The 14,114-nt window shown below is 36.3% G+C and overlaps 1 protein-coding gene across 1 annotated transcript; it reads right to left on the bottom strand.

Annotated features, from left to right (window-relative positions):
* Positions 1–2,329: 2,329 nt before the first annotated feature.
* mfsd2al2 (major facilitator superfamily domain containing 2a-like 2) lies at positions 2,330–13,755 on the bottom strand (the record flags this gene model as incomplete). Its single annotated transcript, XM_084389721.1, has 7 exons — positions 10,370–13,755; positions 9,527–9,557; positions 9,213–9,382; positions 7,995–8,061; positions 6,049–6,228; positions 2,704–2,819; positions 2,330–2,359 (listed from the first exon to the last, which is right to left on the bottom strand). Exons 1-7 carry the CDS (start codon positions 10,685–10,687, stop codon positions 2,330–2,332), a joined length of 912 nt encoding a protein of 303 aa, XP_084245847.1. The 5' UTR covers positions 10,688–13,755.
* Between the last annotated feature and the right edge of the window lie 359 nt (positions 13,756–14,114).

Below are 14,114 nucleotides of genomic sequence, written 5' to 3'. Positions count from 1 at the left end.
TAAATAGGGCTGAACTACTGCAAACAGAAGCATGATTTTGTTTTGCTCAAACATTCTTGCCTGACAGTATTTAAAAACTTGCAGGACATAGAGCGTGAACAATTGTACTTGAACGTAGGCCCAGAGTCCACAATGTTTTTAAAAACTGACAGACTGCCACATTAAATCAGGCTATACGGTAGCTCGGAGAGAGCGTGTGCTGACTCACTGCAGTGTCACAGTGGAGATGCCAGCAGACAGACCTCCTCTGAGCTTGATGCAAAACCTCGAGCATGATACAGACTAGGGCTCCGGGCCCCGGGCCCCTGCAGGAGGGGGTCTGAACAGCAAACTCATCCACTACATCTGGCAGCAATTACCTGACCAAACTAGACAGTGCTTCCCCGTGCAAAACTCACCCTAAATGTGGTTATTAGGGTGTCCTGATTGGTTTTTAGTAGTGGTAGTGGTTTTTGGTGTGGTTTCTAGGGTGTTGCTTTTGCTTACTGGCCCAAGTTCAGACCTTCCAGTCTATATAATATTCTGATCTGTACTTGTGTGTAAATATATGAGATTTTGTCATCCATTTTATCACTCGACAGGCAAGACTATGTCTGTTTGCTTATAAAAGTAATAGCACACCTCTCCTCAACAAGATTTGAGTTATCATTGATTTATCCTTGGCACAAGAAGTGCCGATCTGGACCAATGACAAATGAAAGTGTTCAAGATAAAGAAAAAGTTAAAATCTTAAAAATCTTTAAAAATCTAGTTTAAAATAAGTGTGCCAAGTTCTTAGAAATTTGGATTCATGTTGGTTTTACATTCTTTGATGGACAAAGAAATACAAAAAAAATGTATAAGCTGTAACAGTCAGCAGCTGGAGTGCCCTTGAGAGTCACCAGAGAGCACTCCACATCAGAATATTGTCATTCCCTCACAAACTACATTTCCCTTAACTCACTGCCCGGACTCTTCATCCATTATCACGTTCACCTGTGTCTCATTATCTTGTTTAGCTCACCCCATACAAGCCTGGTTTTCTCATTCATTATCTGCGAAGTCTTGTTTAGTGTTACACTGCAATTCTGAGTATTCTTCCTGGTTTCATGTCTCTTGGTTTTGGGATTTCTTGCCTGTTCCGTGGGTTACTCTTTTGCCCGTGGTCCCTGCCTTGTTGTGTTTGCTTGTATGGACTGCCTGCCTGTGTTTGACCTTGCCTGTACTTTGGATTACGTCTTTGGATTACCCTGTTCAATAAATACTGCATTTGGATCCTCAACCTTCATGTCTCAGAGCAGTTTGTGACATAAGCATTGGAGCAGTTTTGTTATTTTTTAAATAATTATAAGATAGTAAAATAATAAAATATTTTACTTTCAATTATCTCATTTTAATGAGACTTTTTTTGAGGCTCCATTATGGAGGAACGTTGTATCACCTTGACAGTTCAGACTCTCCCCCCAAAAATATTGCATTAAAACATACTCATCATAAAGGTGTATTCAAGAAATTCTTTGTATGAATTGCATTCTAATAGATTTTTTATAAATGTATAGATTCACCCTTATCCTTATAGTTACTACTCCTTAACTGTGAGCAATAGTAACAGATGCTTGCCTTAGCAAACACCACCAATTATATAACCTCTCCATTGGGTTCAGTGATTGATTGAAAGTCATTTAACTGACATTTGACAAACATATGCACATTATGCATAATGTCCTGCATAATATTAAAGGGTTAGTTCACCAAAATTAAATTTCTGTCATTAATTACTCGCCTTCATGTCGTTCCAAACCCGTAGGGACCTTTGTTCATCTTCAGAACACAAATTAAAATATGTTTGAAAAAATCCGATATCATTACCACTTTCAAGGCCCAGAAAGGTTGAAAAGACATCGTTAAAATAGTCCATGTGTCTACATGTGTCAACCTTAAAAAACATAACATTAAGGTTGAACCACTGTAGTCTCATGGATTATTTTAACATTGTCTTTACTACTTTGAAAAGTTGCAATGACGTTGCTGCCTATGGCTGGTTGATGACATCCTGGTTCTGATTTCATCAAAAAATATCTTAATTTGTGTTCAGAAGATGAACGAAGGTCTTACGGGTTTGGATTGACATGAGGGTGACATTAATGGGTGAACTAACCCTTTAAAGTAAGATTTGCTGATAAATCGGCAAGTGCTAAACTCTCCATGGTGGAGGATGCCTGCCTGATTAGCAGAGATGAACAGCATGAAGGTCTTATTGTTACTCGCAATGGTAAGAACTGTGCAGCTAAACTAGCTTCAACCAAAACACACATGACCATGTACACCGGAAAGTTCTCTGGCATGGCAACTAAGACCACCAGAGCTGGTATATGAGGAGCTACGGAGAAACACAGGCAATATAGATAGATCACTATATGTCACCAGAACATCACCAGAATTATTGTGAATGGTCTCCTCACCATCACTATCAGAGGGAACTTACAGGTAGACCTATAAAAAGTGCAGTTTTCTTGCTCAGCTTCACCAGTGTCATCTACCACATTGGCACTGATATGGTTGCGGCCGTACATAAGAATCGATTTATACAATACAGAAGGTAGGTTTTTATTACTTACCACATACAATTTCAATCAAATACTCTTGATATGATTGCATGTTACATGATATTTTGGTTCTAGTTCTGATTTTCCATGTACTTCATAGGTTAATTAGAGATCCAACCTGAAAAGCTAAAGTGGAGCGGAGGAAGCCGTGGACCAGACACTGGAATGACAGATGGCCAGTGAGCTTCTTCAAAGCATTCAGGTGTGTAGTGTGCATGTGAACACTGTGAGGCCCTACAGGAGCCAGAGTGAGATACAACAATACATCGTTACATCAGCAATGAAATTCGACACCGAACTGGTATAGAGTTAAGAGCTAGTTTGGTGGGATTTTATTCGTAAACAATAAATTCCCTACTGTTCAAACACATATTGTTTGGCTCACAAACATGTTTAAAATGTAGTCTGCCATAAAGTTACCATTATTAAATGTTGCTCATCAAACCCTCAAGCTTAAATATATGATCAAGGAATCATGCAAAACAAAACAAAACAAAACAATTAAACAATGAAAAGTTTGAAATTAAGGTGTGGTCACACTACACTTTGACTTACATTATGCATATGAATGTGAGAGACAGGAAACACAAGCTCAAGCTGCTCTTTATACTCTTCACTGCGTTCCAAAGTTCAAGAGTGTTGAATTCTGACCTGCGAATTTGAAAACCAATAGAAGATTGGGTAACACATAATCCAGTTCTCACTATTAACTAGTTGCTTATTAGCATGCATATTACTAGGATATTGGCTGTTTATTAGTACTTCTAAAGCACATATTAATGCCTTAATCTGCATGACCTTATTCTACATTCCTAATCCAATACCTAAACTTACTAAACTACCTCACAAAATAATTATAAGCAGTAATTAGGAGTTTATTGAGGCAAAAGTCGTAGTTAATAGTTAGTTAATAGTGAGAATTGTACCTTGATCTAAAGTGTGACCAAAGATTGATGTGACCTTTTAGCTGAATTAAAGGCACAGTATGTAAGTTTCGCCACTAGAGGTCATTTATTTAAAACAATATCAAAGGCGTAGCTTGATGGTGCCGTGAATGAGCGTGGAATCATGGGAGTTGTCGTCTTCACCTCCACAGCCGATGGAAAGCAATCCGACGAGAATCGTGTTCATGGATGAGCTAAAGTATTAAAGTTTTATTAACATTACTGTGGGGTGAAGGGTCGAGAGCCTGGAACATTTTACCTTGTGGTTTTTATTATGCTTATACGCCGCAGTCGGCCACTGCCGCTCCCTTCGTTTTGTTGCTTATGTTTATTTTACGATTAAAGTTACGCTTAATGTCCACCTCCTCCTTCCCCGAACTTGAACTTTGTTACAGTTACAGTTACATTTTATCACTTACATTCACATTATTTTATCTCATTCTAATGAAATAGCCGCAAGTGCTGAGTTACTACTCATACAGGTTACTTTATTTGCCAAATTTAAATTGTGGGGTAATGCAGCGCTGTTTTACTTGGTCAAAACTATCATAGTTGAACTATGGCTGTTGAACGCTTGAATCTGATTGGTTGATAAAAGTTCTAAGGTGTGTAATTATTTTCAGGGAAACGTACGGCTAAAGTAGTTCCTGGCAGTTCCATATCGCTACGCCAAATGATTTCCACTCGCAGAGAAATGTGTTGTCAGTGCTGCTCTGATGATTTTATCAGTAAAATAGTTTAACAACTTAAAAGCTACATGACATTTCTCACTAGCGAGGTAATAACGGCGCTGTTCTTGGAGCAGATAAACGTACAGTTTTGCTATTAGTAGAGACACTGCTGCTGAACACTGTTGATAGATGCACAGACTCAGGTAATTCACACGCCTGATAACTCTCTCTCTCTCTCTCTCTCTCTCATACAGTAACTGCATTAGTCTGCTATTAGTGGCGCAAGCCTCCATTACTAGCTCTAAAATTACCTTTTGGAATTGGCAACGCTTGGGATTAGATGCGTAAGAGATTACTCCTACACACAAGAGTGTTACAAAAACCTGACTAATGTCTTGAAATACATGATCTGAACAATGTTTTGCAGTGTAGTAACTGTAGTTTATATACAGAATAATTGACTCCGAGATGTTGATTTATTGAAAATGAATGCACACTCCGCTTCGTGTCGTGGCCGCATTACCACCTCGGGTGTGCATTATTTTTCTAAAAATTCAACAGCCCATTGTCAATTATTCCTTACATAACGCTACTCTTTTAGACTGGTTAAAATAGCTGATTTCTCTTGGAAACATTTGGGATAATATAAGTACACAAGTCAGCAACATACAGTGCTATGCATAAGTGAATACACCCATGCTAAAGTTGACTAAAAAGAGGAATAAAAAATCATATTTTGGAAACTGAACTTAATGCCTTAATTTAAAAAATTAGGAAAAATCCAACCTTTAAGGACACCAATTTTCTTTGTGAATGAATAATGTATCGTAAATAAATAAATGTTCTTCCTTAAAATACATGGTGCATAAGTGTGTACACCCCTATGTTAAATTCCCATAGAGGCAGGCAGATTTTTATTTTTAAGTATTTAAAAAAAAAATTTTTTTAGGATACTATGCATCCTGATAAAGTTCCCTTGGCCTTTGGAATCAAAATTAGCCCCACATCATCACATAGCCTTCACCATACCTAGAGATTGGCATGGGGTACTTTCCATAAGATCATCTCTCAATGCAAATCAAACCAGCTATTAGGCTAACTGAAATAAAACCTTGCCAATCTCTAGGTATGGTGAATGCTATGTGATGATGTGGGGCTATTTTAATTTCGCTGCAGAATCTGACGTCATTTTGCGACCATTTCAGTGTATATCGAAATTTTGCGTGCTCAAAGTCTAGCGTGACCACGGCTTTAAAAAATAAAATAATTTCGACACAAATGTACGGCACACCTTTTTGTTCTTTGACCCCCAGGAACAGCACCATACAACAAACAAAGAAGAGTGCACTCATGACTAGTGCTGATATCATGAAGGCATTTCTCTGTTGGGAAACGCAGACATATATATAAGTGTACTGTATATGCAAACAGACTCAGGGTGCAAATTACAGGGGCATTAATAAGACCTCCCCAATGAAAGTGTGGCACTAAACTGTACTCGTATAAGGAACTTTTCAACTGTGTTTTCAAACAATGTTTTAGCTAAGATTACAACAGTTGAAAGTTGGATTACATGTTAGTCAGAGTCTGTATTTTCACATGGTCTCATAGACTAACTGTCCCTGAGGCTGCAAACTACCTATAGCAATTCTGTTAAAAAGATTGAAAGTAATTGTGTAATTGCACACACTAAACAGACCCAAAAATTACACCCCAAAGTTAAATACTTTATGGCTTTGTTCAAATCCCTTAGTATTACAAGCTAAGCTTTCCTTAGCAAATGCCACTAATTATAAATTGTAAAACACCTGAGTAACGTCTGAACAGTTGCCCTGCACAGTACTTCACAGTGTGGTGTGTAGGTGTTATTGTGGTACGGTTTTGTGCAGCGCTGTGCTGTGCTGTGTGGGAGGTCCGGTTCTTGGTCCTCGTTCAGACAGGCTTCATCTCTGTCTTTGTTAAACACCCACAGCACCTGACCCTGAATCACGGTCGCCATCAGCATAGCTAACGCCTCCACACTCAGCCCTGATGGAGAGACAGAAATAGGGTGAGACAGATGTGCACACAACATTACAACAACCGATAATACAAACTATTGCTCTGTGAAACTCTATCGCACAGATCCTGCGATAGGATTAGGTCTGTTTTTTCAGTCTTGGCAGTTTAATAATAGATTATAATGGCCCTGTTCCGAAATTTAGTGAGCTGCCTACTGCCTAAATGGGCAGCTGCCTTATAAGGCAGGGTTCTAGCCAAAATGGAACATTGTAAGTGGCTGATTTGGAATAATCTATGTAGGTCGCAACTCTGTGCCCCAAATCTGGTGCTATTTGTAATTGTAGCATGTATGGCATCAGTTCTCAACAGTGTTAGTTATTGCGTTCGGAAGAAGTGTCTTATGCTCAACTAGGTTGCATTTATTTGATTTAAAAACTGTAATATTGTGAAATATTTTTTACAATTTAAAACAACTGTTTTCTACTTGAATACATATTTAAAAAGTAATTTATTCCTGTGATCAAAGCTGAATTTTCAGCATCGTTACTCCAGTCTTCAGTGTCACATGATCCTTCAGAAATCATTCTAATATGATGATCTGCTGCTCAAGAAACATTTCTTATTATAATCAATGTTGAAAACAGTGGCGCTCCTTAATATTTGATCAATGAAAGTATAAAAGAATCGCATTTATTTGAATCTTTTGAAACATTGTAAATGTCTTTACTGTCACTTTTGATCAATTTGATGCATCCTTTATACATAAAATAAAAACTTAAATGTTACTTTCATAGTATTTATATATACAATTGTATAGTATTTATTAATATTTTGAATGAGCTTTTATTTTAATATTTTCTATCTATTACTTGTTTTAGTAATTTTGTAGTGCATTTGACAAGTTTTTAGTTTTTGTTTTAAAAAAATATTTCTATTTAGCTATATTTTAACTTTTTTACTTCAACTTTATTTTATTTCATTTAGTTGGCAAACATCACATTTTTATTATATTTTTTAAGTTTGTCTAAATCTAAATCTAATATAATCTAAAATGTATTTTTTTTATTTATTTCAGCTTTATTTGAATTAATGAAAAAGATTTTAAATAACTTGTTTCAGTTAACTGCAACAGTTTAACATTAGAATGTTGCTAAGCTAATAGCACGATATTATAAGATGTGTAAAAATGCATAGCACAAACAAACATGTGATAAAATAGAAAAAAAGGAAAGTGCACCCTCATGTTTCAACCCGTATGAATTTCTTAGATTCTTCCGTGGAACGCAAAATATGAATTTGTGAAGAATGCCCACTTTCCATAATATTTCTTCAGAATTTCTCCTATGTTTTGCATGGAAAAAAACATCAAGTTTGAAGCAACATGAGGGTGAGTAAATGATGACAGAATTCGATTTTGTAATGCTGACGTTCAGTATGAGTGTTTGAAATGTTCTCTGAGTCTCTGTCTTGTTGATCTCCTCCCAGAAACATGTTGAGGGATGTATATGGAACACCGTGGCACTGCAGGAAGCTAATGTTCACTTTGAAGGAGTCAAGAAAGCACACAGCACATGAAAGACATGCGGGGGATGTGTGATGTAACAGCCATTTGACCTCAATAATGAGCACAAGAGTGGTGCTAATGGAGGTTGGCTAATTTGCCTATTACATAAAAAGCTTTTGCTGAGCCAGTAATCATCACATGGGGAAAGGACAAGGCATATGTTAGAGATTGATAGAATAAGAAAGGAAGTCATTCACTCATGAAAGATGATGGTTAGGTACCAGGACACTCTGAACGCTGAGCTCACTGCAGTGTAAACCACAGGAAGAATGACCAGAGGCAATGACAGCACATCTCTGACACAGGAAGACACAGATGAGTCATATCAAAAGCTTTAGAAACCATTTTTCTCATTTCTTGCATCATGTGCAGGAAACTTACAACATGTCATGCACTTTACAACCATTCCATTCTCAGCACTATAATTGAAGAGTCTATGAACAACATCTGTACTGTATAATGTTCATTATCATAGACAGTAATTATGACTCATGCTTCAGTGTAAAAACAAACAGGAAATGCGCATACAGTAGTGCACTTACACTGGAAGCTTAGCAGTCAAGCAGGCCAGAGGGTTGAAAAGCATAAATGTCAAGCTATTTTTGCTAATGCATTTACATGAATGATTCAGTAATGTATTTATTGTAAAGTTCTAAAAGGACTTTTTTCCACATTTGGAACACAGAAGTAAACTATAGCAGGGTAAACCTCTATAAGGTGACTAGGTTTGCTTTCACACTAGCACTTTTCGGGTTCGTTTGGATGATGTGAACGCTGTTTTCCGTACTCTGTGCACACTGGCGAACGACGCCCAGTTCCAGGAATGCACTAATATTTTGTTGGTAGTACCATCTTGCAACAATTATTAGTTAACACTAATTTGTTAACAGAAAAAATAATAATTCGTCGTTACACTACATCCTTGTGCATCGCTTTCTGCCAGGACTTTTACAGGCTTTTCCCAAACCGGGTTAGCAGTAGAATGAGCCGTCAGGCAAGTGTTATTTATGTAAACTCCTGATGTACTTACAAACTTTCCAATGCCTCTTTTTATGAGTACAGAGCCTATTTGTATGACTGTAGAAGTTTGGTACCATTCAGGGCATTATCAGTGGGGTAATTTACGAGATACATCATAGGTTAACAGCTAATAAATGGATCATAACTATTCTATAAATATAATTTAGTACTGTAAAATCCCCGAAAAATACATAATATTAAATAAAAAATGATCAAACTAAAATATTTTACATTCATTTAATGGAGAAAAGAAAATCTGTAATTTTTCACCACCACACAAGCAGCACCAGAGGGTTAAATCAACTCTGCAAGTACATTATTAAATACTGAATCCACTAAAAAATTATATTTCTTAATATAAAACTAGGTAATATTTAATTAAAATATACAGTACCACTCATGTCACAAACTCCGCCTCTTATCTTACCACACACCATGGGAGGAGCTTGCCGATTTGGGTCCACCTACTCCTGCTCACTAGATAGTCGACGAGGGGGTCTATGATGAACAGAATCAGATACAGAAAACACCTCCATCTGAACACCACACAAGAGCAAAACAGAGAGAAATGAGGGTAAATATGGGGATGCATATTTTCTATGTCAGAGATAAGATTGTTGAGATTAAATGACTCTGTTCAAAAAACGTAGACATAACTTTAGTTGACAAAGCAGTTAAAGTTAACCGATATGAAAATGGATTTATTTGCATAGAGCTCTTTCCTGGTCTTATTGTTCTTACTGTAGGTCAAGACTATAAGGTGCCGTACATTCTGGACCCAGAAAGTGTTTTTCTCCATTGTTCAAAAGTAAGAGGTAGTTGTTTGACTTTTTTTTTTTTAAAGCAACAAATTCATTATGTTATAACAGATATTATATTCTTTTTAGGAGGTTAGAAGTGTGAAATGGACCTATGTTTTTTCCATTTTCTTATAAATTGCTTTATATATAATAAACCTCCTTGATTATTCCAAAAAAAAAAAAAAAAAAAAGGGTTGTTTTTGTAATCTTTCATCAAAATGTACTGACTCTGAAATGATCTCTCTTTCCGGCTGATGTCGCTTTGGCTGCACTGGCTTTTTTGAATAATTGGAACGAATAACAAAGTAGCTTTTTAGGTATTGTTTTAGCCATTCTGGTATTGGCCACTTACACGATCCAATCAATTCCGGATTAATAACACTTTTTTTTTTTTTCAAATAGAAATTAAATTGGTTGTGAATGCTGTTTCATGTTGACTTCCGATAGTCTTTTCTTTCCTATTGTGTAGTATATCCAACTGAAACTTCTCGAACAGGAAAAAAATGTAGGACGAGACTGGATTTTTCCAATAGGAATTGATTGAATGGTTGTGGTTTGCTATTGGTGGATCTCATGTGAGTGACAGCTTGCCACTAAACGCATCATCAGAGAAGAGATGTCGCTGCAAGATGGTGGGGAAGTTATTTTGAATATACTGTAGATTAGAAGGGCAAAAAAAAAAAAAAAAAAAAATTCATGTGAACAGATAAATCATTTATAATAAATAAGGCAATATTCCATAAAAACAAGGACTGTAAATTTTGGTTTCATGGTGACTTTAAACTGAAATCAATGGGAGGGCTTTAACAGAAGGATTTAGTGTTATTAAGTAAATACAAATGAAAATAAAGGGGATAGTGCAATAAAGAATAATTTGACAATATAAATCATTAATCTTTGGACTATAATTCAGCCAAAGGTGAGAAAATGCAGTTGTCATTCTTACCTGCACTATATCAAACAGAAAGATATGTAGAGAAAGACCCATAGCAATGTTGGTCATCTGATATGGTACACCACCTACTGCATAACACTGCTTTCTGGAGAGGGGACGCCTCACCTTATTGTAAAGACACAGAAAGAGCAACAAAGAGAGAGACATTGGCCTCTTATGAAATGAAAAAGCATACAAATGCTTAGAGGTATTCTCTGTATCCACAACATATGAATGTGTTACAAAATACCTTGTTAAAAAGAACTTGCAGGGGTCTCTTGACTCTCTTATCTTTTTCGGTTACCATGTTCATCAGTGATACAGGTTAAAGCACTCTGTTCTTTATCCGGCCGTGTTGTAGAAGTCGGCACACTGCGGTCAGCGCTATGTTGATTGTGCCCTCTTTCGGCCCGAGGTGGACAGTAACAAAGTACATTTACTTGAGGAGAGTAACAAAGTACATACTTAAGTTTACTTTTTGAGTATCTGTACTTGAGTATTATTTTTTCTGAAAACTTTTTACTTTAACTTCACTACATTTTGAAAGACAAATATCGTACTTTTTATTCCACTACATTTCTGTCAAGGTCCTTGAGTAGAAAGTAGTAATATCAGTCAGGGGATGATTTTTTTTCATCTCAAAAACATGATTGGTGACAGACAGCCTATTAGTAATCACTCTTGTAGGGTCACGTGTCGTGATGTTCGTCGATTTCCCATCACTTTCTTTGAACACTAATCAACTGGTGGCAAAATAGATGAAGACAGATCACAGTGTGCAAATACTATATGTCTTTCTGTTTTGCTGTTATCTGACCGTTATCAGTTTGTAGTAGTAAATGTCTCATCGATCACAAGTTCAGTATGGAGTACCACAAGGTTCAGTACTAGGACCGTTGCTGTTCACTCTGTGTATATGCTACCCTTGGGAGATTAGGAAGCATGGGATTAGTTTTCACTGTTATGCCGATGAGACTCAGCTCTATATCTCTACGCACCAGACGTAACTTGCCAATTCAAGAAATTAACGGAATACATAGCTGATATAAAAATTTGGATGACTAGTAATTTCCTATTACTTAATTCTGAGTTTCTAATGATTGGACCAAAAACCTCCGCACGTACTAACCTAGAATACTGTCTAACACTTGATGGCTGCTCTGTCAAGTCTTCGTCGACGGTTAGGAACCTGGGTGTGCTCTTTAATACCAATCTTTCATTTGAAAGCCACGTTTCTAGCATCTGTAAAACCACATTCTTCCATCTTAAAATTATTTCAAAATTACAGCATATGCTTTCAATAAAAAATGCGGAACAGTTAGTCCATACGTTCATGACCTCAAGGTTAGATTATTGTAACGCTCTACTGGGTGGTTGCCCTGCACGCTTAATAAACAAACTACAGCTGATCCAAACCGCAGCAGCTCGAGTTCTTACAAGAACCAGGAAGTATGACCATATTAGCCCTGTTCTGTCAACACTGCATTGGCTCCCTATTAAACATCATACACATTTTTAAATATTGCTGATTACTTAATTACTAAATGCTTTAGCTCCCCAGTACTTGAGCGAGCTCTTAACGTAATATAGTCCTTCTCTAGACTAAAAACACATCTCTTTGACCTGGCTTACACATAGAACATTATACATTCCTATTATTCAAATCAGTTAAATGATTATTAGGCTGCATAAATTAGGTCAGCCAGAACCGGGAACACTTCCTATAACACCCGATGTACTTGTTACATCATAAGAAGAATGGCATCTACGCTAATGTTAGTCTTTCTGCTTATTCCGAGGTTTACTGTAATCAGCTGGATCCAGATCAGATGGAGGACCTGTGCCTAGACACAACCACAACGCATCCCTGAAGTGTCAGCTGAGATTGACTAGACTCTCCCCTGTGAAGGCCTCATCAACATGACAGCCATCCGCACTGATCCTCAACAAACTCGTCCCATACCGGCGTGACTACGATCTTCAACCAGATGGAACTGGATGATATTCTGATAATCATACATTCTCCTCTGTTGGGCAGTTACACAGCTGTGGTTGTGTAGCTGGGGTTTAAAACAGGTTGGATTTTTACAGACCACTTGATTCAAATGTGCATGAAGGGATGCACATAGATGTGTAGCCTACTTCTTGTGTTGGGGTGGTAGGTTTTTTTTTGTCAATTCAGTTGTTTAATTTGTACAGGTTTTATAACATTCTAAAAGCTCTTAATTCCACAGATAAAACTAATTGGTAGGTGTATTCACTAGGTTGCTTCAAAGTTATAAGGTACTGTAAGTATTACATACAATGGAACAACTTTTTACTTTTGATATTTAAGTACTTTTAAAAACAAGTACTTCTTTACTTAAGTAAAAATCAGTCTTTACAACTTTTATTTGTAACGGTCTAATATTTGACCAGTAGTATCTGTACTTTCACTCAAGTAAGGAAGTTGTGTACTTTGTCCACCTCTGCTTTCGGCCTGATTTTTGGTGGTGTGTTGTTTTTACTCTTAAATCATAACTAATTTTATACTCACTCAGCTAGTTTCACTAGTGCCTATTCCTAAGAAGAGTGAAACAAGTGAAACTAGTCCATCTGAATCCTGAAGTGGAAGGTCACGTCTTCACCGATCCTCCCACAGGAACAGCACACTGTAATAAGAGGCACATAAGGACTACTTTTACAAAGTTGTTGAACATCGAAATGTGTGAAAAAGATATTTTCAGTCCAATTTTCATGATCAACTTTCATTTGTTAGGTACGTTATCTGTGGAGAGTAAAAAAAAAAAAAAAAGGTTAGTGTTAGATATTATTGGTAAATCTTATTAAATGAAATCATAAATTGTTTCAGTCTGAGACAAAAAAGCAACAACTTTTAAGTATATAAAAATGGATCTCATCCCATTTTTATTAAATCTTATGTTAATAATAAATTTGTTTTTATCATTTTAAATATATTTAATGTCTATATAGTTATAGTTATTTTACTTTTAGTTAAACTAAACATGATGTATTACATGAAGTTATTTATGTTATTTCAGTTAAGTTAATTTTATTTTATTTCAAGTAACACTTTTTTATAGTTTTATTTTCCATGAACTAATAACCCTGCAAACAAATTCAAATGATGTAAATACCATGCACTAGGAGAAACCGAACAGAAACAACTCAAATTTCTTTGTTAAATAATAAAGTTTGAAAATATGTTGTAACTACATACTGTCAGTTTAATATGTTTAATCATAAAAACTGCCAATAAAAATGAACAATTATGATTACAACCAAATATATTTTCATGTCAGTTGTACACCATAAGAGAGCATTACGGGTATAAAAGACTGCACTATATAGGGAATGAAATAGTTTAGAATTTGAACAACACTGCAAAACACATTATTATATGCATCACATGGAGAGATTTAGGTTGGACCAACTACAGTGAGTTAGTTTTATTCAGTGTTGGAGAAGTTAATTTGAAACTGTAGTTTGTCGAGGTATAAAGTAATTCAGCTACAGTCAGGTCCACAGTTTGTGAATCTGGCCTTGCAAACAAAAGCTTCCCAGTTTCATTCGTAAGAAAGAGTGACCAATGAAC

The sequence above is a fragment of the Rutilus rutilus genome (assembly GCF_951802725.1).
Source record: "Rutilus rutilus genome assembly, chromosome: 19".
NCBI lineage: Eukaryota > Metazoa > Chordata > Actinopteri > Cypriniformes > Leuciscidae > Rutilus > Rutilus rutilus.
This window is presented reverse-complemented; position numbering and strand designations above follow the sequence as displayed.